This window comes from Mugil cephalus, chromosome 14 (assembly GCF_022458985.1).
Source record: "Mugil cephalus isolate CIBA_MC_2020 chromosome 14, CIBA_Mcephalus_1.1, whole genome shotgun sequence".
NCBI classification, from domain to species: domain Eukaryota; kingdom Metazoa; phylum Chordata; class Actinopteri; order Mugiliformes; family Mugilidae; genus Mugil; species Mugil cephalus.
The window spans coordinates 15181177-15203815 of record NC_061783.1 but is presented as its reverse complement, the minus strand read 5'-3'; the positions used below and the strand labels follow the sequence as shown (position 1 = coordinate 15203815).

Genomic DNA, 22639 nt, shown 5'->3' with positions numbered 1-22639 from the left:
TGACTGCAGACGGCACCAGACATGCTTAGAGGGAGGCAGCCAGAAGCGCACAGACACACAGGAAAAAGGAAGTGTGATACAGTACCGGCCCAACCACTCATCTCTACCCAAGAGCAGGTTGGACGGAGAGCCAACACTGTGGGAAGAAAACAAAATGTTGGAGCCCAAAACCAAAGGAAACAGGTGGATTAGAAGTGTGAAGAAAGGTGTGAATCATTATTGCAGAAAGTTTGTTTCTTTTCCGGCAACAGCAATAATGTGTTAGCATCAGAAACACAACAATATAACCCAGACATAAAAAAAAAATCTTGTTTTCTGATCTTCAGACACAGAAGCTCTCTGTAGTCAGAGTACGGTGGCCTTTAAAGAACAAAAACATTCACAAAAGCAAATGCAAAAAACGTGAATGGAATTTCATTTATACCATAAAGTACACACATTTGCTTTTTCTATCTTTAACGTTTGTGCCTCTTCTATTTATATGCATTTGGTCCTTAGAGGCCACCGTACTTACTACAGACTAGAGTACAGATTACTCAAAGCTAATAATTCACCACAACAGAAAAGGCAAAAGTCTTAAAACTCTATTAAAAGATATTTTTCGCTACATTAACATGTGCAGCTACCTAAATAAAATGAATCTAAAAGTAAATAATATAGATTGAATTCTGTACAGTGAGGTTTAACTGCTCAGGGCTTAAAAATGAGCGAGTACACTGTAGTTTAAATAATAATAACAGTTTGAAGATGTAATAAACTGTACTTCTCACACTACTGGCAGCCATTTGTCTACAATCCACATAAAAATATAGTAAAAGTATAATAAAATAAATACATAGCTACCACATCTATACATTTCCAACCTACAGATAAAGTTAAGAGTCGAGTTTAAGAAGCTAAAAAATAATGCTAATCATTTAAACTAAATAATTGAATTCTCTGTTGCTGGAGCAATCTGAACTATATCTCTGAATATATTACTGTCAAGCTACGTTTCCCAGTTTTATTTACAAAACTAAAAATAGATAAAGAGTATTTTTAAAGGCCAGTTGGGAGCTAACACAAATGCATCATTAGCAGCAGCATTTACTGAATGCAGCTGTGGTTTAAGACGGTCAAGATGCAAACGTGGACTACAAACCCCCCCTACAGACAAGGTCATGACATTTCACACAAGCACACGCTAGTAGTGGCTGTTCACCTCAGATTGGCAGCCAGGCTGGAGACCTGGCTAGACAGCTCGCTGCTCTGTTTGTCCACGCCCCACATGCTGTGGACGAGAGGAGAGAACACACTTCAAGGATCTGGTGTTCACGCTACCAAAACACAAACCCCTGCAGCGCCACGCTCTCACAGCCGTCCACTAACCCGAGTATTCGTCTTTAATATAAAACAAAAGCGAAAGCATCGACCGCATTAGCGTTATTTTCTGGAAAATGATTGGACACTGGTCGGCAAGAGGCTTTCACTTCCTCAATGGCAAGTTTAGACTGATTATCAATCGTTGAACGTCTTTATAGGACTGAACAGGTTTCTCCCAAATATGTGGATTCACACACTGAGGCTACGATTAAAGTTTTACTGCCGCACTTGTCACTATTTGACATAATGTCACACTGAAGGGTCTGAGCGGCCTGTTGGTTGAAATGAGACGGCAAGTTCCTCATTTTAAAAGCACTGCTCAGTTTTTACTTGCTCGCTGCAGTTTCTCCTGTTCACACTGGCCATTAAGAGGTTCCTTCCTTTTGCAGTTTCGCTCTAAGTAATGGACAATGAGCATCACACCATATTTGTAGCATAAAACTTCCTCTTTGTGTTTCCTCCTTGAGCTGCATCATGATTAAAGTTTTACTTTGCAGCTTTGACCTTTCAAGCAAAGAAAAATCCAATTGATCCTTAACATTACAGTACCTTCAAATTAAAACATTTAGCATCATCTACCATCTTAATGTTTACATGGACCGATTTTACCATATTTCATCAATCTGACTCAAATTCTTCTGATTAGGGAACACAAATTAATCTGATAAGATGTGTGTTTACATGCCCCACTGTTATGTTTTTAATGTGCAAAGTGGTTCTGCTCACTAAGAAGCAACTCGTCTGCTGGAATCTACGTCACGAATATCATTCAGTAGATGATTGAGTTTTTAACAGCACTGCCCACATACAGCTGTTTATCTTTTCAACCACATTTTGAACAACTTATTTTGTCACGTCACACGATACGTGCAGAAAGAATGTATTTATTCCAAACGAAATGATCAATATTTACATGGTTGTTGGGTGCTAATGCTTTAATACTGAGTGGATCATCGAAGGTCGACGGGACTCCTCTCAATCGGAGCGAAAATTTTTATCAGGTGAAGGCAGTCTGTTCCAGTTAAGGTGGTTACATGATGAATTTATGCTCTGATTTGGCTGCTTTTATTAGATTTTCAGTGCCCATGTAAATGTAGCCACTCTCTTAAAAGTTAAAAGGTTGACTGTAGTGAACAGAAATGTGCCCATCGCGGTTTATTTTGGGGCAAAGATTAACACGTAAACACATTCCAACTTAAGAAGTCATGCAGTTTTCTGTGTGTTTATAAGCTGCTTCGTAATTAAGTATTTTTCTCTAAAGTAGTTTTGGAGCGTAGCTCGAGATAATTGGGAGTCAACACGGGCACACAGAGCCTCCTTTACAGCCACTGAGGATTTCCAGGACAACTCACGCTCAGGGCAGGAAAGCCACCAGATGTTCGGAGGTATTCCCATAAAAGTTGAGCAACATGATATTTTGCTGACAGGGAGCCTTGTGAGTCAAGACAAAATATTTTGATTTGTGCAATTCATCCAATATTACGCAGTTTTTTTCCTCTGAGACGATAAACCCCGTCTTCTCTACAAACAATGTTCCATACAGCTATGTGCATCCGCGCCAGAAAAAACGGGAGTTCAGACTGATGTTATGAAGAGGCTGAGATGGTGAGATGCTAGTGAGAGACTAGTTCACTAAAAGAAGGAAGTGAACAGCTTGCATATAAGGTCATGGTATGGATATCATGCAAGCTGACTGGGGAGGTCAATAGCTCAGCATTAAAAGGTTATCAGCCGACTGAGAGATGACACATTTACTAGAACCTGAAGTAAGTAAATAAAAAAAAAAAATTTGAAAAAACGCAGCGCAGATGAAAAAATAAAGAAGAGACTTACACCAGGTTGCTGAGAGATGCGAGATTAAGTTGCTGCTGCTGTTGTTGTTGCTGTTGCTGTGTTTGCTGCTGTTGTTGCTGTTGCTGCTGCGGTTGCTGCTGTTGCCATGTGGACACGCTGCTGGGCAACAGGCCGCCGGGCGATGCCAGAGCGTGTAAAGCAGTGATGTCTGCGCTGGTCAGCTGATACTCTGAGAAGGAACGACAGTCACGACAAGTCTTATTCGTCAAATTGTAAGAATCTACCGGACGCTGCTGCCTGTTGGGTTCTTGTGTTTGGCTCACCTGTGTTGTACGCTGTGGGCATGGCGGAGAACGGCAGCCCCTGCGCCAGGAGGCTCGGCGTGGCTACAGAGACCACCGGTGTGGTGAGGGTTTGTGCCACCTGGGCTCCAGCTGCCAGCCGCTGGGCATTCTGCGGGAGGGGACGCACGACACGTTTATCACAGCCGACACGAGGGGAAACAACTTTTCACATGTGAGACGACAACGCTCAGACGCACTTCAGTAACGTATAATCTCGACATGCTGGGAATGACGATGTGCACATGGCTGGAATCGTAATGACGTTACCACATCAAGTAAATCTCAAAGTCAGAAATGGATTTACTAGCGGGAGGTCCTTGATGACATGCATCAGAAACAGTTTCCTTGTTCTGAGTGAGCAATATACAGCAGAATTACATTAAAGGCAATTTAATCAACCCTCAGTTGGGACCAGTTTATTTTTCTTAATGAAAAAATGTCTAAGTTTGTATGAGTTCTAATGATTGATCAAGAGTTAACATCCATTTAATTATTGTTTATTTTTTTCTTTTATTTCCTAATTTAGCTTAGCATTAAGTGACCTGTACCTCTTTGTTTATACATTGTTTCAGTACTATACGCACATTTTAAGCCTATTTTGCTGGATCAGAAATGATACGTTCATTATGATAAATCTGCAAAACAGAACAATTCCTGGTAAACATTCACCAGAAATATTTAAGTTTGAGGTCTCTGCTAGCCATTTTATCCAGATTAATCGATGACAGTTTGGTTCATAAAATGTTACAATAGTGTTCCTCTTTAGGTCCTCAGCTTCAGTCGTTTTTCAAATGCAGACTAATCATCATCACAATGTAGTGGCTTTTAATTTATTATCATAACTTCGAATCACAATTAACCGTTGTAGCTGTGATGATTTTTTCTGTTTATCCACACAAATTCAGCTGCAACACGTTCACTATACACACAGTGTACCTTTCATTTTATATAGCACTTTACAAAATAAAACTTTCCAGTCTGACTACAGTAAATTACCACTGAGCCGTCACTAAATCGGATTAAAATGAGTGCTGGAAGTTTTCTGCCACTGTTCTGACGCAGATCTTGTTTGACATAATTTAATGAGCATGACTCGGCGGTGGAGGTGTTACAGTATCCTGCTCGAGAGCACCGCGCCGTGCTGAAGAATACTTTTTATGATTCAATCATTCACTCTCATGAGGGGCCAACTGGTGAGTGTTTGTGCATCAAGTCAGCCGTTCACATGACGAGATATTCACCGGTGTAACATCGATCCGTGAAACTGCTGCCGTGAGATTTTAATATATCGTTCAAGCGCCGAAAGACACAAATCTCCAAGGAAACACAGCCCCTCAGAGTCTGCTCCAGCTGAATTATATCACATATGAAAGCAACCTCAGGTTCTTTGTGAGAGAGAAAAGAGGTCGACGTATAAAAAAGACCATGGATATAGTAATTCTGCTGTGGAATTACTCGTCTGCACTGTGAGGCTGTTCATACTGAGAGGAAACATTTGGCAAGAGTTATGACTTTAACGGTGAATTTGCAGAGAGAGAGAAAGAAGAGACAGACCGGGGAGAGGAGGCAGATTCAATTATCCGCCTTTGTGAAGAAGTGAGGAGGGGCGGCGGGGTGAGAGTGATGAAAATTAATCACCATCCTTTGGAAAATGAGAATCTTGCCTGTCAACTTTGAGTGCAATTGTAAAAGAGGGGGGATGACAACCAGCAGCGGCGGCAGCAGCAGCAGAAAGCCAAGGCCGTCATCTCTCCGAGTAAATTAAGCTTAAAATAAAATAGATTTTTTACAGGATAACAAGCTCCCTCACTCAGAAAGCAGGTTTTAATACATTTTTTAATCATTTAAGTCTAATTTGTTTAATGAAGGGGTAATTTATACGACTGCAACTTATAATTATTAATTCTAAAATATGTATTTTTTTGTCTGCAACTTATGTAATAGTAAAATTAGTCGTTTTATTGATATCACAGATTCAATAAATGATTTAAATCCTCACATTTTAATAGATGAAACAAATCCTTCTTATTTTTAACTGATCCAATGATTCATTAATCGTTTCAATGTAAAGTGAAAAATACTGAGGGAAAAACCTTTGAGTGAAACGCCTTTAATGTAATGCCTGTTAGTTTCTAAACATTTCTAGTTGACACTTTTACATATTTGTTTTTTTTTTTTTTTTTTTTTTTGGTGGATGGTGGAAATGAGTCTCGGTGAAAGAGGAACATGCTCTGCAGCGATTCACGCCACAATGCCAAGTGAGAAGACATCCATGCTGTAAGTGGCATCGAATGATGAAGTAGATGGGCCTGGTTCAAATCCGATCACTCACAGACAGTTCTGCTAAAGCACTGTAGATTTATTAATGCTGAGGTCTGGATTACTTTCTAGATTATCAATAAGAAGTTCATGGTGCTGAGACTGCCGAAATGCTGGAACAACACACCCATGAGCCCTGAACCACATGCATCAGGTGGGAACCACAAAACTGAAGACTATCCTGAGAAATGTCAGTGGAGCAAGAACAAAACAATGAGAAACTCCTGCAGAGTTCTGCATCCATGCTAATAATGTGTGGACAGTCGATAGCCATCGACTCATGCGAGTGACTGACGTGGGGGGAAAATCACCTCGTTTACCAATTCCAGCTCATCCTCTGTCTGCAAAGGGTGGTAACAAAGAGGGTTACAACAATGATAAAACTACAGACTGCAGTTTGGCAGCTTCTTCATTGATGCTAATGTGTTTTTCAGTTCACAATGAAATAATTCTGTGTGGGCCGGTTACTTGATGTGAGGTGGGTGGTACCATTACTCTCATCTATGGGATAATCGTTTTCACTGTTCTGGAGCTTTCAATCTAATCACGCTGTCTTTTCTGGACTTAAATACCATTTCTAATGTCAAGAAATACACTATATTGCCAAAAGTATTGACTGAATTCAGGTGATCCAATCACTTCCATGGCCATAGGTGTATAAAATAAAGCACCAAGGACCAGACTGCGTCTGTCCACATTTGTGAAAGAATGTTGTGAATTTTTCTCTACCAAATACTCCAGTCAACTGTCAGTGGTATTGTAAGCGTCAGGCTCATAAAATGACAGAGGAGATCAGGGGATGCTGAGGCTCATTGTGCACAGAGGTCCCCAACTTTCTGCAGAGTCAATCACCACAGACCTCCAAACTTCATGTGGCCTTCAGATTAGCTCAAGAACAGTGTGTAGAGTTTCATGGAATGACTTTCCTTGGCTGAGCAGCTACATCCAAGCCATACATCACCAACTGTAAGTGCAACGCGAATCACGCTTCTCCATCTGGAAATCTCATGGACCAATCTAGGTTTGGCGACTGCCAGGAGAACGGTACTAGTCTGATTGCGTTACGCCAAGTGTGAAGTTTGGTGGAGGGGGCATTACGGTGTGGGGTTGTTTATTCAGGCGCTGGGCTTGGCCCCTGAGTTCCAGTAAAAGAAACTCTGAATGCTGCAGCACGCCAAGAGATTTTAGACAATTCCATGCTGCCAACTTTGTGGGAACAGTTTGGGGATGGCCCCGTCCTGTTCCAACATGACTGCACACTAGTGAACAAAGCAAAGGTCCATAAAGTCATGGATGAGCGAGTTTGGTGTGGAAGACTTTGACTGGCCTGCACAGACTCCTGACCTCAACCCGACAGAACATCTTTGGGATGAATTAGAAGGAAAACTGTGAGCCAGGTCTTCTCGTCCAACATCAGTGTCTGACCTTACAAATGCCTCTCTGAAAGAACCTTGTGGAAAGTCTTTCCAGAAGAGTTGAAGCCGTTAGAGCTGGATCAACGTCATATTAAACCTTTAAGAATGGGTTATCACTTAAGTTCACATGCGTGTAAAGGCAGGTGAGCAAATACTTTTGGCAATATAGTGTAACTTTCAGAACCTACAAGCCATCATGGACCAGTATTTAAACCTGTGATATTGTGAGAGGAGGTTAAACAAGAAAAAAAATATACATTTCAATTGGCTGTAATGTGAAGATTATGAATGTTTAGTATCAAACCACTGAGCCTCAGCTAAAGACATTGGAGGTTATTAGTCTAGAATGACGACACCTTCTCTCATATTTGTGAGAATCTTATAGTTAGAGGAAAGAAGAGTTAAATTAAAGCGAGAGACAGGAGATTAGATACAACCAAAACCTCCAGGAAATAAAGAGATGTGGAGAAGTCGAATTGTGTAGTAGCAGAACACGCCAATATTCTTTGTCCTTGAGGGTTCAATGAGAGAAAATGTCAGTTATGGTTACTCTACTCTCTTGGCCAAGGCATGCAGCCTTCGTATTTAGCTCGTCAACTACATTTTCAGATTTATTTAAACTGATTCTTGCTTGATATGTGTTAAATGATACTGTAAGCTTGGTATAACATATGATAACATGTGATCTTATGTGTGTTTGTGTGTATTACGTGACTAGCAAGGCGATTCTCTGTGGGCGTAGTCGTTTGAATGATAGCAGATGATAAAAAACTCACTAGAGCATATTTTAAATGGCATGAAATCAACAGCTGTGCAAACTCCAAGTGAAAGCGACTTAATGGACCTTGTCTGAGGAATTAACTTGCAGCGTCAAGTGAAACAATGTTTTAACTGACCTAAAACCATCGGTGGTTAGCACACGCTGTCAAACATGGCTAAAAGAAATGTGGGTGCACATATAATTCAAGAAGTTATGAGAAAGCTCATCACTGTGTCTGAGGGACTTGGCTGAATCATAGACAGTTTCAGTAGCCAAAGTAAATAATGAGATGTTGGACCTCAAGTGTTTATTCTCTGACCTTAGGTCTTAACTAGAAACATGAAAATAAAAGGAAAGCAGCCCTCTAACAGACTGTTTATATTCAAATTCTTGAATTTCATTCAATATATGAAAATACAGCGTTTTTGTATAATTTTCCATCTTGGTCGTTGGCCAGTGAAGGAATACTTCTCTGGGATAAGATGAAAATAATTTCCATCTCCTCGTGTTTCTGAAGTAATCTGTTTCGGGTTAAGGTATGTTTTTGCACAATGGTCTCAACAGAGGTGAGAATAGTTACGCTTCACAGAGTGCTGGTCTTTAAAAAAAATAAATAAATAAAATCTAAATGCTAACTAAATGGACCCAGAAATCACAAGTTGGGCTCGGTTAAGCTCACCATCTGCATGAGGCTCTTTCCGCCCTGTGAGGTGATGACTCGGAGGTCTGGCTTGCGGCTGTTGACCATCTGGGGGCTTGGAGGTGGAGGTGGAGACTTGGCCGGAACTACTTTCCCCAGACTGTTGCCGTTGGAAACAGTGAGGAGGCCCGGGGAGGCCCTGGCACTGGTGTATCCATTAGCTGCAGGGAGATGGAGGTGCGAATGGAGAGAAATCAATAGGAAAATCAAACAGGTGAATGCAGACTGTGGGGGTACAGACAGTGAGAGCCCCTCAAAGTTGTGTTACATAATCCTCCAAAGGTTTGGTTTTCAAACTCCTGTGCTATTTGGAGAGGTGATAATTTCAAGATTGTGTCGATAGAATAAAGGTCTTTACAAAGCAAATGTCAGGTTGAGTAAAAAAAAAAAAAAAAAAAAACAGTTCACAGTATGCTAGGGACCAGCTGTTTCTGTAAAAGACTTTTCACTTTGAATCTAAACATCTGACAACAAGTGGAGGAAAATCTAATTGACACATGCTACAATGTCTAACAGTAAAGCTGACTGCGTGTCCCAGAGGAAGTGCTGGGCATCCCATTTCTTTGCATTTCTGTTCATGTTACTGGTAGCATCCCTTCAGTTCCTCTACGGTACAATCACAGATGGTGCGGAGGAGAAATAAAGTGCACCAGTACTAACCAGATAATAGAAGAACACTTGGCAGTGACAAAGAAGAAATAACCAATGGATGAAGCGGAAATTTTTTTGGAACAAATATAAATAGTATACTCACGGACTGGACTTGGACATCCTCCATTTGAATTATTCAGGTCGCCTCCAAGAAGAGCACCTGATGAGGAAAGATTAAATAAAAACAGAAATGTTGTGACTCAAGAACTAAAACAGCACTAAAAGCTTTTACACTTTCGTGATTTTTCTATGACTTCTGATAAAATTTCAGAAAAAAATAAGTAGCAACCTGCAATTTAACAATTTATATGAATTTATATGCAATAAAATGATGCAGAATAGAAATACAAAGTGAAATACAAAATTGGCTTTAACTTTCAAATAGTAAGTGTTTTACTGTAACCAGCAGTAATGTATAAATGTTTGTTTATATTTGTGTACAATGGAAAAGAGTCCCTAGATTCAGGTCAATGCTGTGTTTTTTGTTCCATTTTATCCATTTATGTAGCTTATATTTAATTTATTATGCTTTTTACTTGCTTTGCTTTTTTGGTACAAACTCTAGCATATGTTAACCTACATTTTACTGCACAAACAGTTTATGTTTAAAAAGCCCAATATTAAATATTAACTCTTATTCTTCGAAAAGTATTATTTTGTTCATATTTGGTACGAACCAATAATTAAAACAGAAACATGAAATAATGAAAGACATGCAGGAAGTGTCACATAGAACAAATTAGTCCAGGGATGAGTAACGAGCAATACTTCCTGAGAAATTAAGCTAGTCATTATGAAGAAAGATATGACGCTACATGAATGCAGTTATCCGCTGTTGTTTGTGACAACTAAGAATAAGAGATACAAACATTCTCATGTCTTTAAGGAGGTGAAAACGAGGGGGAAATATGCGCTTGCAACGACTCCAGTCTTGTCACACGCAAAGGAAGATCACTCGCTCACCTGCACTGGCTGGTCGCTGTGGCAACCCAGGAGACACTGTGTTTCTCTGAAGAGTCGGTTGCTGCGGCGACAGGAGGTGGGTATCCGTGAGCGACGATGATGTTACATAGGAGGTAGTTACCAGTGCGTTGCCAGGATTACTGAACTGCAGTGTGCTCTGATTGGACGCCTGCACTGTGACCGGCATGGAGAACGTCTGGGGTGGAGCTGCTGACGGCTGCAAAACCAAGAGTATTTCACTTTTAGTCTTTATTGCGCAACGTGTCATGAAGCGTTTCAAAAATCAAAACCTAAACGTGTAACTGAGTTTTCTTCTTTACTTGTATTTACACTTCATTCCTGTACGTGCATCGGTCATTTTAATGTACCTTTTCAAAATAAATATCCTAATGGAAAAACAGTATTGTGGGATATTCGTAATAAAGGACATAACCAATATGAAATTTTGAGGCAATTATCAATATGTGCGCGTCAAATCAGTGTCGGCCTACGCACATGAAGCTGACTGAAGTGCTATTTTCATTTTGACGAATATAGAAGTTATGTGCTCCTATTTAGTTCACCATTAGTTAGTTATTTTTTGTTGTTGTGTGTAGTTGAGACATTCATGTGACAGAAAAACATAGACGAGTCTATCATCAGCATATAGTATCTATCTATCTATCTATCTATCTATCTATCTATCTATCTATCTATCTATCTATCTGCACTGAAAAGGTCACAGAGAGGGGGAAAAGTGTCAACAACTAATTAGAGGAACTTCAGACTAGTTGCAGTTTCCTGTAGGCACTCGAGGCAAAACAGAACAATAACAGATAAATGTTTGACCAAGCAAGTGAAGAGGGAAGCAGAACAAACTGCATCAAGAAAATATTCAGTGTGAAATTTAAGAAGCGTCGAGTTTAAATGCCTTACTCCGTAGCGTTTGAAGAGTACATCCAGGTCCTCTGTGGTCTTGCGGTACTTATCATCACTTTGGTCAATTGAGTCTTCACCATCCGGCTCTGGACTGTCACAGCCGTTGAAACCTTTCTTTCTCAAAGTCTAAGAACATGAATAAAGGCAGCAGTCAGTAAATCGCAGAGCTCTTTCTTTAACTCACAGTATGACTCACGAGTTATTTTTCTTATTTAAACTGTTTCAGTGGATTTAGCTGGAAGAAATCAGAAATCAACATCTGACAAAATAGATTTAATGGCACCTGTGGTCAGAGACTGAAACTGCGTGTCAGTATTTTCTTTAATCAGAACTACTTTTCTTCTTGAGAATTAATCAGTGATGCATCAGCTGCGCTCGTAACAAACAACAGGTGTGGTTGCACTACATCTGATCGTGCAAAGATAACACTGAGTTGTTTCCTATCAGGACAACAATCCTAACCACAACTTGTTTTATTCGTGTCGAGTTGCACAAACAAAATGAAAAGAAACTTGCTGAGAATGTGGTCAGCTAATGAAAACAAGAGGCTGGAACACATAATCCAGTCATTTGTGCATTTTTTTTTATTTATTTTTTTTTACAGACCAGTTAAACTAAAAAAAAAAAGTTATAAATGACCATAAACACCATTTCACTCCCACTTCCTCGTACACAAGCCCAGCTGATGCTGATGGATTTACCTCGATGATGTCTGCGTTGGTCCGGCTCTCGTGCGGCTCGTTGTACTCCGTGTATTTGAGCAGGACCTTGTCCATGTCAGTGCTGGCGTACTGGAACAGCTTGTTTGCGTGGTTGAAGATGATCAGGGCAATCTCGCAGTCGCACAACACACTCAGCTCGTAGGCTTTCTTCATCAAGCCAAACTTTCGCTTTGTAAAAGTCACCTGAGAGAAAACAGTGAGAAGAAAGGGGAAACGGGGAATAAGGAAATAAAACAAAAGTGAGTTTTTATTTTTTACCACATCCAATCCCATAAGTTTCTCTCTCTAGTATATTAATCCTGATTAATTAAGCAAAGGGATCCTCTACGTTTTTCTTTCACACAAAGAAATGCAGACTTTTAATTTCAAAATAAAACTGATCAGCTGTGAATGGTCGTCTAACTGCCTTGTGATGTGGAAAATGTATTTCTCTTTACTGACACACACATTCGATAGATACAAATAACACAATAATACTGTTTTGTGTATTTTTCCAGAGCTCTTCTGCAACAATAATCATAATAAAGTGCCATCAATGAAACCCAGTTGTAGAGTCACTTGTCAGCATCAATGCTGAAGCATCTGTTTTTGTTGCTCTTTATGAGTCATAATTATTAGCACTACAATGAAATAATAACCTCCAGACTCTCTGGTTCCTAAGCAATAAGCAGTCGCTATTCATTTTCCCTTTCATTCAATCAATACAACCTTTTCATGTGTGTTTGCCACTTGTCGATATTTTTAGCTCCAGTTCTATGATTAACTTTCGTTTTTTTTTTTTGTCAAGCTCCTATCTGAAGACAACAACAACAAAAACTAAAAATAGAAGAGGTGCCTTTTTTTGAGTTCCCACTGCTGTCTACCGACCCGGTTGTTAGACTGATCTATGGTGCCGGTGCCACTGTGCGTGATGTTCAATCTAAGGTTCAACAACCAGATGTAGGTGTGTAGATCTGAGTCTGGTACAGTCAGGTGAGCAATGACAAGACAAAGCAAATTATGCTGCAGCCAAATTCTACTAAATATCTTGAATGTTCCTGGTTTGACCGGGGTTCACGTGACCTACGATTTAATTAGTAAAATCTGTAAAATATTTACAGTTTGGTTGGCAGCGTTTTAAAAGAGTGCCAGCACAGCCGATCACATGGGGAAGACTGAGAGCGTGTGGAAAAAATATTCTGTGGTGCAATGAAAACATAATTGAACTTTTCAGCTGTGATATGAGGCGCTGTGTGTTTGTCAGAACTCCAGCACCATCATCACTGTGAAGCGGGGTGTCAGCCTCATGCAGCGAAGACTTGTGACAAGAAAAGGAAATAACACATGAAGCTGAAAAGGCACATTTTTCTGGGGGGGGGGGGGGAGACAGACTGCTTTAGAAAACTTGAGACGTTCCACTGCAGAAATGGTGGATATTTTAGTGGGACTGTGACGCAGAGCACGAAGCCAATAAAACAATTGAGCTATACGAGGCCAAAGTCTCGACCTGATTCCCGATCAGAATGTGAGAATGACTTCCAGTCGGCCTCAGTCTGGTAGTAAAAGACAGTAAACATCACAAAAAAAAAATCTATTCAGTATTTTCTTATGATATGTTGGTTCCTGTTTGCTTCATATTTTGAGTCATTTCATAACAAATATTTTGACAAATGGCAAAAAAACACATCTTAAATCGTATTTTACAATCTTACTGTACTGCACTGCTGGTTTTGTGTCATACTTTGTTTTGTGTCACAATGATATCACTGTGCTCTGGACTCTGAGTCAAACAATAATTAAATAGAGTGAATGGTTTTGCTTTTAATTACTAAGTGTAATAATGATGTAAACAGGAAACATTATCTTGATTATTGATCCACTCTTTGCTTTGTAAAAATACAAATTTAATCTTAACTTCTAAGCAAACTTGAGCTCATATGTTAATTAAAATAAATACTATATGGAGGACAATCATTTGTTATAGCCAAAAGATTCTTAACTGAGCTTATAATGACACTGTTTTGTTGACTAAAACATTAATTCCTCTTGACACTTAAAAATATGACGATTAGTAAAGCTAATGTCTCCTTATTTTTATCTGTGCCCTTTCGGTTGTGTTAATATTGTTAAACAAACGTAGGGTGGAGAAACAAGACATTTCCTAAATATCACAAAGTCAAATCTGTTTAAAGATTTAGAGAGAAATCATACAACAAATAAGTAGGAAGCTGAATGTTTTCTACAAAATAATTTAAAGCTTTGCAAATATTAAATGAACACAGACACGAGCATTTTTTTCATTTATAATCAGTAGCTAAAAACCTAAAAATAAATCCAAAATGTGACCAGATATTCAGTGAGTGAGAGCTTTGCCATTTAAATCAACAATAATAAAGTATAATAAAGTTTAATGTTGACATTTAATGAGTCTTGAGCAGATGAATCAAAAGCATAAACGTCGAATCAGTTAATTTGGCCTCACCTGCTTGTTCCTTTCGTCCGTGATCCGTTGGATCTGAATCTTTTTCCTACCCATGATGCTTGGGAGTTGTCAAGACAAATGTCGTAGTGAGTCAAGTGGAGAAGTGCCTCTCGAAAGATGAGAGAGGAAGTGCAGCCCAAAAACACTCAGACAGAGTCATGCATACGAGGACACGTGTGCGCACGCATCTCCTTGTCCAGGTGCGGTGAGGCGATGTGGCCGACTCCTTCAGCGACGGGCGGCGAGAGCGAGGAGCGGGCGCTGCGGAGACGTATGAGGTTGGATGAAGTGGATGAGGTCCTCAGTTCATTGTTTGCTCAACAGGGACTAAAGTGACAAACTTCCCTGCAGCTGCTCTGGTGAGGAGGACGTCGGTCCTCTCCTGCGTGACAGAAAGAGACAAAAAAAAAAGTGTTACCAAACTATACCAACAACCCCAGATGAAATGCAGAAGGGATTCAAACTGATGTCTAGTCATAAATCTGTAAATATGTATTCTGGTTGGTTGAGATAATGAAAGTGACACGTTCAAATAACTTAAGAACAGCATAGACAAAGCTAATGAAGATTTAAGACTACATATATAAACTAAATAGCTGCTTCGACACCTACTCCCAAGTGCCGTCAACATTTTATAACCTCAATAATGAACCCATTTAGAAGATGAATCAATACTAGAACTAATTTACTGCAGCCCGACTCAGGACTAAGTCCTTAAACACGTGAGTCATCAGAACACATGAGAAAACACTCAGCATGTTTTTTCCACACGCGTGACGTTTCAGCCTTCCCTTTAGGGCCATTCGGTGCCAACGCTGAAACAATCAACGTTGTATTACTTCGGGAGAAAATTAGAGCAATGAAAAGGACGTCAATGAGCGGGACTCAACGTGGGCAGTTTGAGACGTCTGGTAGCTGATTCGACCCGGGTTCAGACAGGAGGCAGAAGGGCAGCGATGTGATAATTGTGGCTCGGGTAGTAAGAGTAGTCTGGCTAGTTCAGACCAAATGCACGTCGTCTCCACGCCTATCAACCACCGTATCTGTTCTTCTGCTACAAATATTATCTGGAAAAATAGACCAGACAAATTGCACGCAGGACATCCGGTCTGAACAGTCCAGCTGGTTAGCAGTAAGTCGAAGTCGAGGCTTTTTACGAGACTCAAAAACTTGTCCAGAATCACTGGGTTGTGAAAGTGAACGTCATTAAACATTTTAACTAAAACCTCAAAATCATCTGATGAGGCGACGTTATAAGAACTTATTTGTAACCTGCACAGCGTTGGTGGACTTGCAGTTTTTTTTTGCTTGCACTCTTGAGTCATGTTCATTTTTCAGATTGGTCTCTTATCATTTGTATGAGGCTCTGAGAGCCATTATGACAGCAATAACTAATGAAAAGGGAATCCTTGGGAACTCAAATGTACATGAAGCGATCCTTGAGAAATAACCAGATCGTAATGAAATTAAAGAAACTGTCCTCTCTCCTCTATCGTACCACGGTGGACCTGCTCTCTTATAGGTCTTTATTTATAATCTTAGAAATGAATTACCATGAAATACTGTAGCACTAATAAATATTTAGAAACAGTCTGTGTCACTTCCACTTTGCTTAGTTATGGTAAACCTTTGCAGACACATTAAAACGCATTATATTGACAAGTTAAAATTTCATTACCAGTAAAATATACCGCTGCACTTATTCTACCTTCAGAGGTTTTTAATGCATCCACAACTGTGATTTACCTGCACGGTCGGGTTGCACTGGTAGTCACATATTAATCACAGTTTTAGCATCAACATTTCATTAAACTCAGCCAGGTGCAATGTGGCAGGTGTAGGGCGTTTAAAAAAAAAACACTCTCAGTTCGACTGTCGACTCATTACACAAATGACAGAATCTCTCCACATTTACGAATTTACTGCTTTTGTCTGCTATCTTTAGCTTTACTTTGGTGATCAGAAAACAAACATAATTGTGTTTCTTTTGCATATAATAAATCAAAATCATATCAAAGCGTTCCTGTAGCACCCACCTAGACCAGAGCCGTCACCCCTAACCCATAGCAATGATACTTATTGATGGCAGTAGCCATCACCGGCAGTCTGACAAAGGCACATACACTAAAAACGGTTTAGGAACAAATAATAATAAAAAAAAATGAACAGCACAAGGTGTTGACCTGGCCTCCAAATTCACTGGATCCCAAACTGATCATCAAGTATCTGTGGGACGCCCTGGAACAAGCCTGATCCTCTTCTCACAAGGGAGGCCACCACAATATTAGGAAGGTAGTCATAATGTTATGTCTGATCAGTGTTGTCTGATATATTTACAGTCACACAAGGAATTTGATCTCTGAATACCAACCATTCCATTATAATTGTACTGTTCATACAGATGTAGGTTTTATGCATAGTTTTAGGTGTTTTTATTTAAGTTTTTTCACGTCCTCAACCATTTGAAAATGAGATAGTGACCTAATCCAACAACAACACTATTTTTCACATTTTTAACTCCCAACCAACTTTTTCTAAACAATAATAAAAAAAAAAAAAAATCCATCTTGCTTCCTACACATGGTCTCTGCTCTGTGGTAGTTTTCCCTCCAGTCTTGACCCTCCACCTCGTTGTTTTCCTGCGGGATTGTTGTTAGGCCAGACGGAAAAAATGAAAACGCCACTGGAGTGCACATGTGGCCTTCACAAAACCACATTTCAATACATGTCAGCTTGAGAATTAATCAGAGGATGTTACGAATACAGCGTGTAGACTCGCTTCTGATGGGAGCTGGGACGAATCAGGTCCATTCAGGTCAATGTTTAGGCTGACATTTTTATTTTATTCCTTATTTTCTTTGCATTTGGATTGCTCCAACTTGTCTGGCCACAGTTGGTAATGTTATCCATTCACCTATTACTACTTTGGTGCTTGCTGGATAACCAATTTTCTCTACAGATGCCCTGGATCGGGATCAGGTGTCGGTCATACGGTGCATTTTCACTCTTGCATTTATTCAATCACTGCAGGCTATGGCTCAGTTTTTAGCAGCAAAGCATCCCTGGACCCAGGTAACCTCAAAGAAAAAATGTCTCCAATGACTTCTGTTTGGTAGCATATAAAGAGCTTAGTTTTGACAGTTGTGTTGAACTGAGAATTGAGGTATCAGAAGCAGCATGACTAGTTTTAACACACTCTTTCACACACTGAAATGTTGCAACTGAGTGGAGGCTCCCTGGGTAGTCTGTCAAAAGTAGTGTTATTGTGACAAGGGCTGCACTATGGCTAACATGAAGTTGAATAGTTGAGCAACAACAACAAAAAAATCATCATCTTTTGATAATCACTTACTTTAATATAAGGAAAGAGAAATCACTTTCAGTAATTGCTGTGTTTGGGACTTTTGGGTCCACGTCCGATGTGGACCTTGAGTAGCTGTGATTGGCCACTTTTCAAAATTTTTTGATATTTCATTGATCGACATCTTTTCTGCATATTGTGTGCCAAACAAAGCAGCATAAATGTCTCATTTTGTGTGAACATCAGTCTAAAAGCCAAATCTGTTCACCTATTCCAGGTGCAATACTTAGAATTTTTGCGTCACGTGTAATGGCCAATGGCAACCTAATGGTTGCTATTAGCTCAAATAAACTACTGTACAATCTTTCCAGGTCCCTAGAGGTTGGCTGCTGTCTCACATACTGGCAACTAGTTGGGAATCTCTGCTTTAGACGATCTGCTTAGGCAATTAACTGAGTAAAATCTCCCTTATTTCAATTCTCATCATGTCAAAAAATTTACATTCAAAATAACTTCCATAGGACACAGTTCATAGATTCTAGAAAATTATAAAAGTTTAAACTACTTTTTGGTGTAAGCTTAATCAAATAACCCCCGAAAAGAACATGGTACTTCATGGATACAGTTGTGTATGTATTATCATTGGGTTTGTGCAGTGTTTAAGTGGTGCTTTTTAAACATTTAATGTGACCTTCACAGATCCTTCATGGGCAGTAATTGCAAGACATCGACTCTAAACAATTACCACAACATGCCATGTAGAAATATCCCACTGCTAGAGGGACAAATAATTTAAAGGAAAGCTCCTCCCTACTGGCTCTACTAACTTTTCCCCTGTCAGGCTATACTATTATACTTTGATTAGTGGTGAATTGACCAGAAACGGGCTACACTGCAAGGCTTCTGTCAGGCCTTGCTCTCCCTGACTGGCCTCTGCATGGCTGCCCTCTCATTACTGTAATTGACACGTTCATCCCTTCTCTTCCCCCTTAAGGCGTTGATGGCTCAATTAGGAGCTGGCCGGAGGACTGATTGGACGCCAAGATAACGAGGTCGCTGCTCGGCTAAAACCGAGCGCGGCACCCAGCCAAGCCAAACTCGCACAGTGACACACGGGAAGCCAAAGAGACAGAAAAGACCGTAGTTTACAAGTCAGTCTCAACAAACAGTGGAAGACACGTGGTAAATGAGTAGAATAGTGGCAAACAAATGATTTTTCAGCTGCATCGGGTTTGCCTTATTACCTTAAGAGGGTTGACATTTGGTCGTTTGCATAAGCTTTTTGAATTGTCTAGGAGATGCCCTTGATAATTCAGATGAACGAGAGCACAATCAAGCTCAGCGTAGGAATCTGCCTGTTTTGGGGGAGTGTAATTAGTGGCAGTGACCTTTAGTGGATTATGCACTAGCCAATGAAATGTGCCAAAGCCCAGTGATAAATGGTTGGTGCCTCAAACATGACTTCCAGCAGGGTTTGCCAGTGCACAGCTCTCAGACAAGGGTTTAAATTTCTCAGTCTCACTCGCCAAGGTGGACGCACCCACAGTAATGTGGCTATACATCAGTCTGCCACCTGTGTGAAAGGTGACGAATGTTGTCTATAGGGAGTACATTTTGCATCCATTATCAATTAATATGATAGAAAAAAGTGAAAAACATCCATTCTAATAGCTCAGAGTCCAATGTGAAATCTTCATAGTCCTTATTTTATTGAGATATGAAAGTAAAATTTAAAGATACTTAGTTTACCATCAGATATGACCGAGAAAATAATAAGAAAATCCTCACATCCAAAGAGCGCGGTTGTTGCAATTGCTTTAAAAACGCTTTTCAGTCAATCCATGGACCATTATTTTAGAACCACACACTTTTAAAAATGGCATTTTAAATGAACTGCAAATATCGAAGATGTGTGAAGGACTGCTAATAATCTTGTTGAGGCAAACCACTACCAGAAAAGCATCTATTAATGGCCGAGATTGAATAAGTTCACAATAAATGCATTTTAATGAGGTGTTGTTGTGAGCCTTACTCTTAACACGTTCGGATGGAAGCTGACTTTCTCGGCTGTTCAGACGACTTACGACCAACAGAGGTGGATTCAATTTGGAAGGAAAAATGCTCTGTGCAAAATGTAAATCTCACATTATGCCCTTTCTCTCATCATTAGTTATAAGTTGAACATTTTTATTATGCACTGGACATGGCATAAAATAAATCTGGACCAAGACGCCAACAACACTGACTGTTTTTCTGAATTGCGAGGGTTTATTTATCTGACACAGGAGACAAAAGTTTAAATTCCCAAACCACGTTTCATGGCCCGAATGCTGTCTGAAGGTATTGTCGCTGTGGAGAAACTGTTTAATTCTGTTCATCTTGGAAACCTTTCCCCGCTTTGTCAGCTCGAATCGTGCCCACAGAGACGTCAAGGTTTGATATAAATGTTATTCTAAGCATTTTAATGAAAGACTTCTGGCCAGCCAGTCTGTTGATCCTGCCGTGGGGCCAGTAGAGAAACAAATCTTGTGACAATCCAAACAACAAGGTGACATGCTGAAAGCGTTTCGTGCTCAATAGTACACTTCACAATAAATAATCTGAAGGTGAAGTAATAACTTGCGCCCTCTGCGCTCGCAATCACAGGGTCCGCGCAACCTGCAGATGTTGATATGAACACATCTGCAGGGACGCCTCACAGCGGTGGATCACCCTGTCAAAGTGGCCTACTTCTAGCCAGGCAGCTTTGGTATCTACCCCGGTGAGGGATGCACAGGGCAGCTACTGAATACACACAGCTCCACGCCGAACCGTAATCACTGTCCTAATTTGACTGGGGTTTGCTCTTAAGGTACAGTCAAAGCATATACAGTAAATGAGGCCATGCAAATGTGAGCATGTTGTTAACATTTGTGTGCCATTTGTAAAAAAAAATCTTTGCTAGTCCCTACACTAAACCAGAGTAGGAAAATATTACCATTTTTTTCCTCAGGCTATTGTTAATATTAAGCCTCAAAGAGCTGTAAAAAAAAATGCAGCTGGATGAACATCTTGGAACAATAGCTCTCTTATGAGTAGTTAAATCTGTTTTCTCCTCGTTAGAGACCATGTCAAATCTGGTATGTGGAGACCACATGAGGTTAAAATGACATTTAATTATTTATTTATTTATATAAAACAACAAAGTGGGACTCGAAGCTGGATCCATGATGACAGATGGAGTCTGGAGACTGAATAGGCCCAGTGACGGCAGACAGGTACCCTACAGGATCTTATCTGACATCTTGGGAGACTAACGACGTGTTTACAGATGTTAATAAACCAAAAATGCGCCGCTTTAGGAAATCATAACCCGATTTCCAAAGCACAAGACGAGCTAATGTAACTCTAACACAGGCCATTTCACAATTTTCTAGCTACGAGTCCGACCGACAGCCATTACATTCCTCTCTCCATATAACTCGGCTAGGCGAGCAAGGGTACGCACTACTTTTAATTACATTACGGAGATTTTGTCTCCAAATGACGATTGTGTCCCCGTGTTTTAAAAACCAGAAGTGTGCTGCTTATTATTTAGCCATATTTAAATCATAAAGCACACAGGTCTGCACCCGTGAGAGGAAAAAAGACGCAGGAAGGAAATGTATCACTCCACTTACCCTGAAATATTGCCGATAAACACCGAAAATAGGCCTGCCACCAACCGCTCCGGATGGGACCCGCGTTAATTAAGAAGCGTTAATTAATTGCACTGAAGTGACGTCTCTGTTTACACGAATCCGCGGCATTTTATTCCATTTAATGTTGAAGTAACTATACTGTCCACCCAGGCGACACAGCGTACCCAGTGTACGGTCGACGTCATTGACATTAGCCCGTGATTGACAGGTGCGACATCCAATGAAAAGCTGACGTGCCAACTTCTCGACCAATCACATTTGGGTATCGTCTCGATGGGCGGGCCATGGAGAGAGGACATGACGGAGGTAACGGCCATGTTCTGCAATAGTGTTTGTATCCCTCCGCCTCAGTATTTACCTTTTGCATGATTTTGCATGTGGGTAAAATGTCACTGTAGCCCCACTGTGCCCTGCCTGCTTTCCGTAAGAGGACCCGCTAGGCCATTTGTGTTTTTTTACGCCTGTATTCACCGCAGCGCTGTAAGCGACAAATAAGCTCTCGTTAAGAAAAGTGAGGGTTGGAAAAAACAAAAAAAAAAAAAAAAGGAGGGAAATTTTTAGTGCTGCGAGGCGTTAATCGTCTAAATTGTTCTCCTTGGGCGTCACTTATATCCGACTCCATGGCACCATGGTCTGATGAAATGTCCACCGACTTTTTCTTTTTTTTTTTTGTTACCAGTCAGTGCCCTCCTGAATATTTGCATATTGTTAGTAGGCACGAACAGTGAGGATGCATAAAAAAAAACACATGAACGAAAGTGCAGTAGAATTATGCCTTGCAGTAAACACATATTATAGTGCAAGTATCATTTTATAGTCACGTTAAAGTCTGCTCTCCCTTTACATAAGATTAAAGAATACATGTAATCTCAATATGTGCAAACAAACCTCACTATACAGGATAATTTCATATATTACAGAGCCAGACTGATGCACTGGAAGTCCTCCAGCCTACCTTCGTCCTCGGCTGGATTACAGTTTGGATCTTTCATTAGGGAATGTGTACCACGTAAACATAACTGTATGTGTAACATAAAAAACTCAGGGTATCTCAATAAGACACTCAATTATGGTGTACTTCAGAGATGCATATTTCTGAATTAAATTAATCAAATTACCTAAGAATACTTGCCAAACAATTAATGTATTGTGGGGCTCATGCACAGCAGTAATGAATGCCATGAATACTTTGCATCCTTTGCACTGCAATGGACTGTTGCCTACTATAACCCTGTATGTACAACATTCA

General features: G+C 40.1%; 1 protein-coding gene and 1 long non-coding RNA gene across 6 annotated transcripts in view; one reads left to right on the top strand and one right to left on the bottom strand.

Moving 5' to 3' along the window:
• Positions 1-21580, bottom strand: part of LOC125019591 (myocyte-specific enhancer factor 2D homolog) — a 27131-nt gene extending 5551 nt beyond the window's left edge. The window contains exons 1-12 of one of the 5 annotated variants that reach the window (XM_047604456.1): positions 21370-21580; positions 14410-14791; positions 11928-12131; positions 11224-11352; positions 10309-10525; positions 9449-9505; positions 8674-8855; positions 6131-6160; positions 3480-3609; positions 3196-3385; positions 1202-1270; positions 86-136 (exon numbers count right to left, since the gene is read on the bottom strand). In XM_047604456.1, the coding sequence (XP_047460412.1) occupies positions 86-136; positions 1202-1270; positions 3196-3385; positions 3480-3609; positions 6131-6160; positions 8674-8855; positions 9449-9505; positions 10309-10525; positions 11224-11352; positions 11928-12131; positions 14410-14463 (1313 nt within the window). In that variant the 5' untranslated portion in view covers positions 14464-14791; positions 21370-21580. The remainder of the gene's footprint in view (positions 1-85; positions 137-1201; positions 1271-3195; positions 3386-3479; positions 3610-6130; positions 6161-8673; positions 8856-9448; positions 9506-10308; positions 10526-11223; positions 11353-11927; positions 12132-14409; positions 14792-21369) is intronic. The other 4 variants (XM_047604458.1, XM_047604457.1, XM_047604459.1 and 1 more) reach the window with 4 other exon arrangements.
• Positions 20890-22639, top strand: LOC125019592. The gene is made up of 3 exons (XR_007114097.1): positions 20890-20967; positions 21599-21696; positions 22311-22639. It is a non-coding gene; the product is annotated as an uncharacterized LOC125019592 (long non-coding RNA).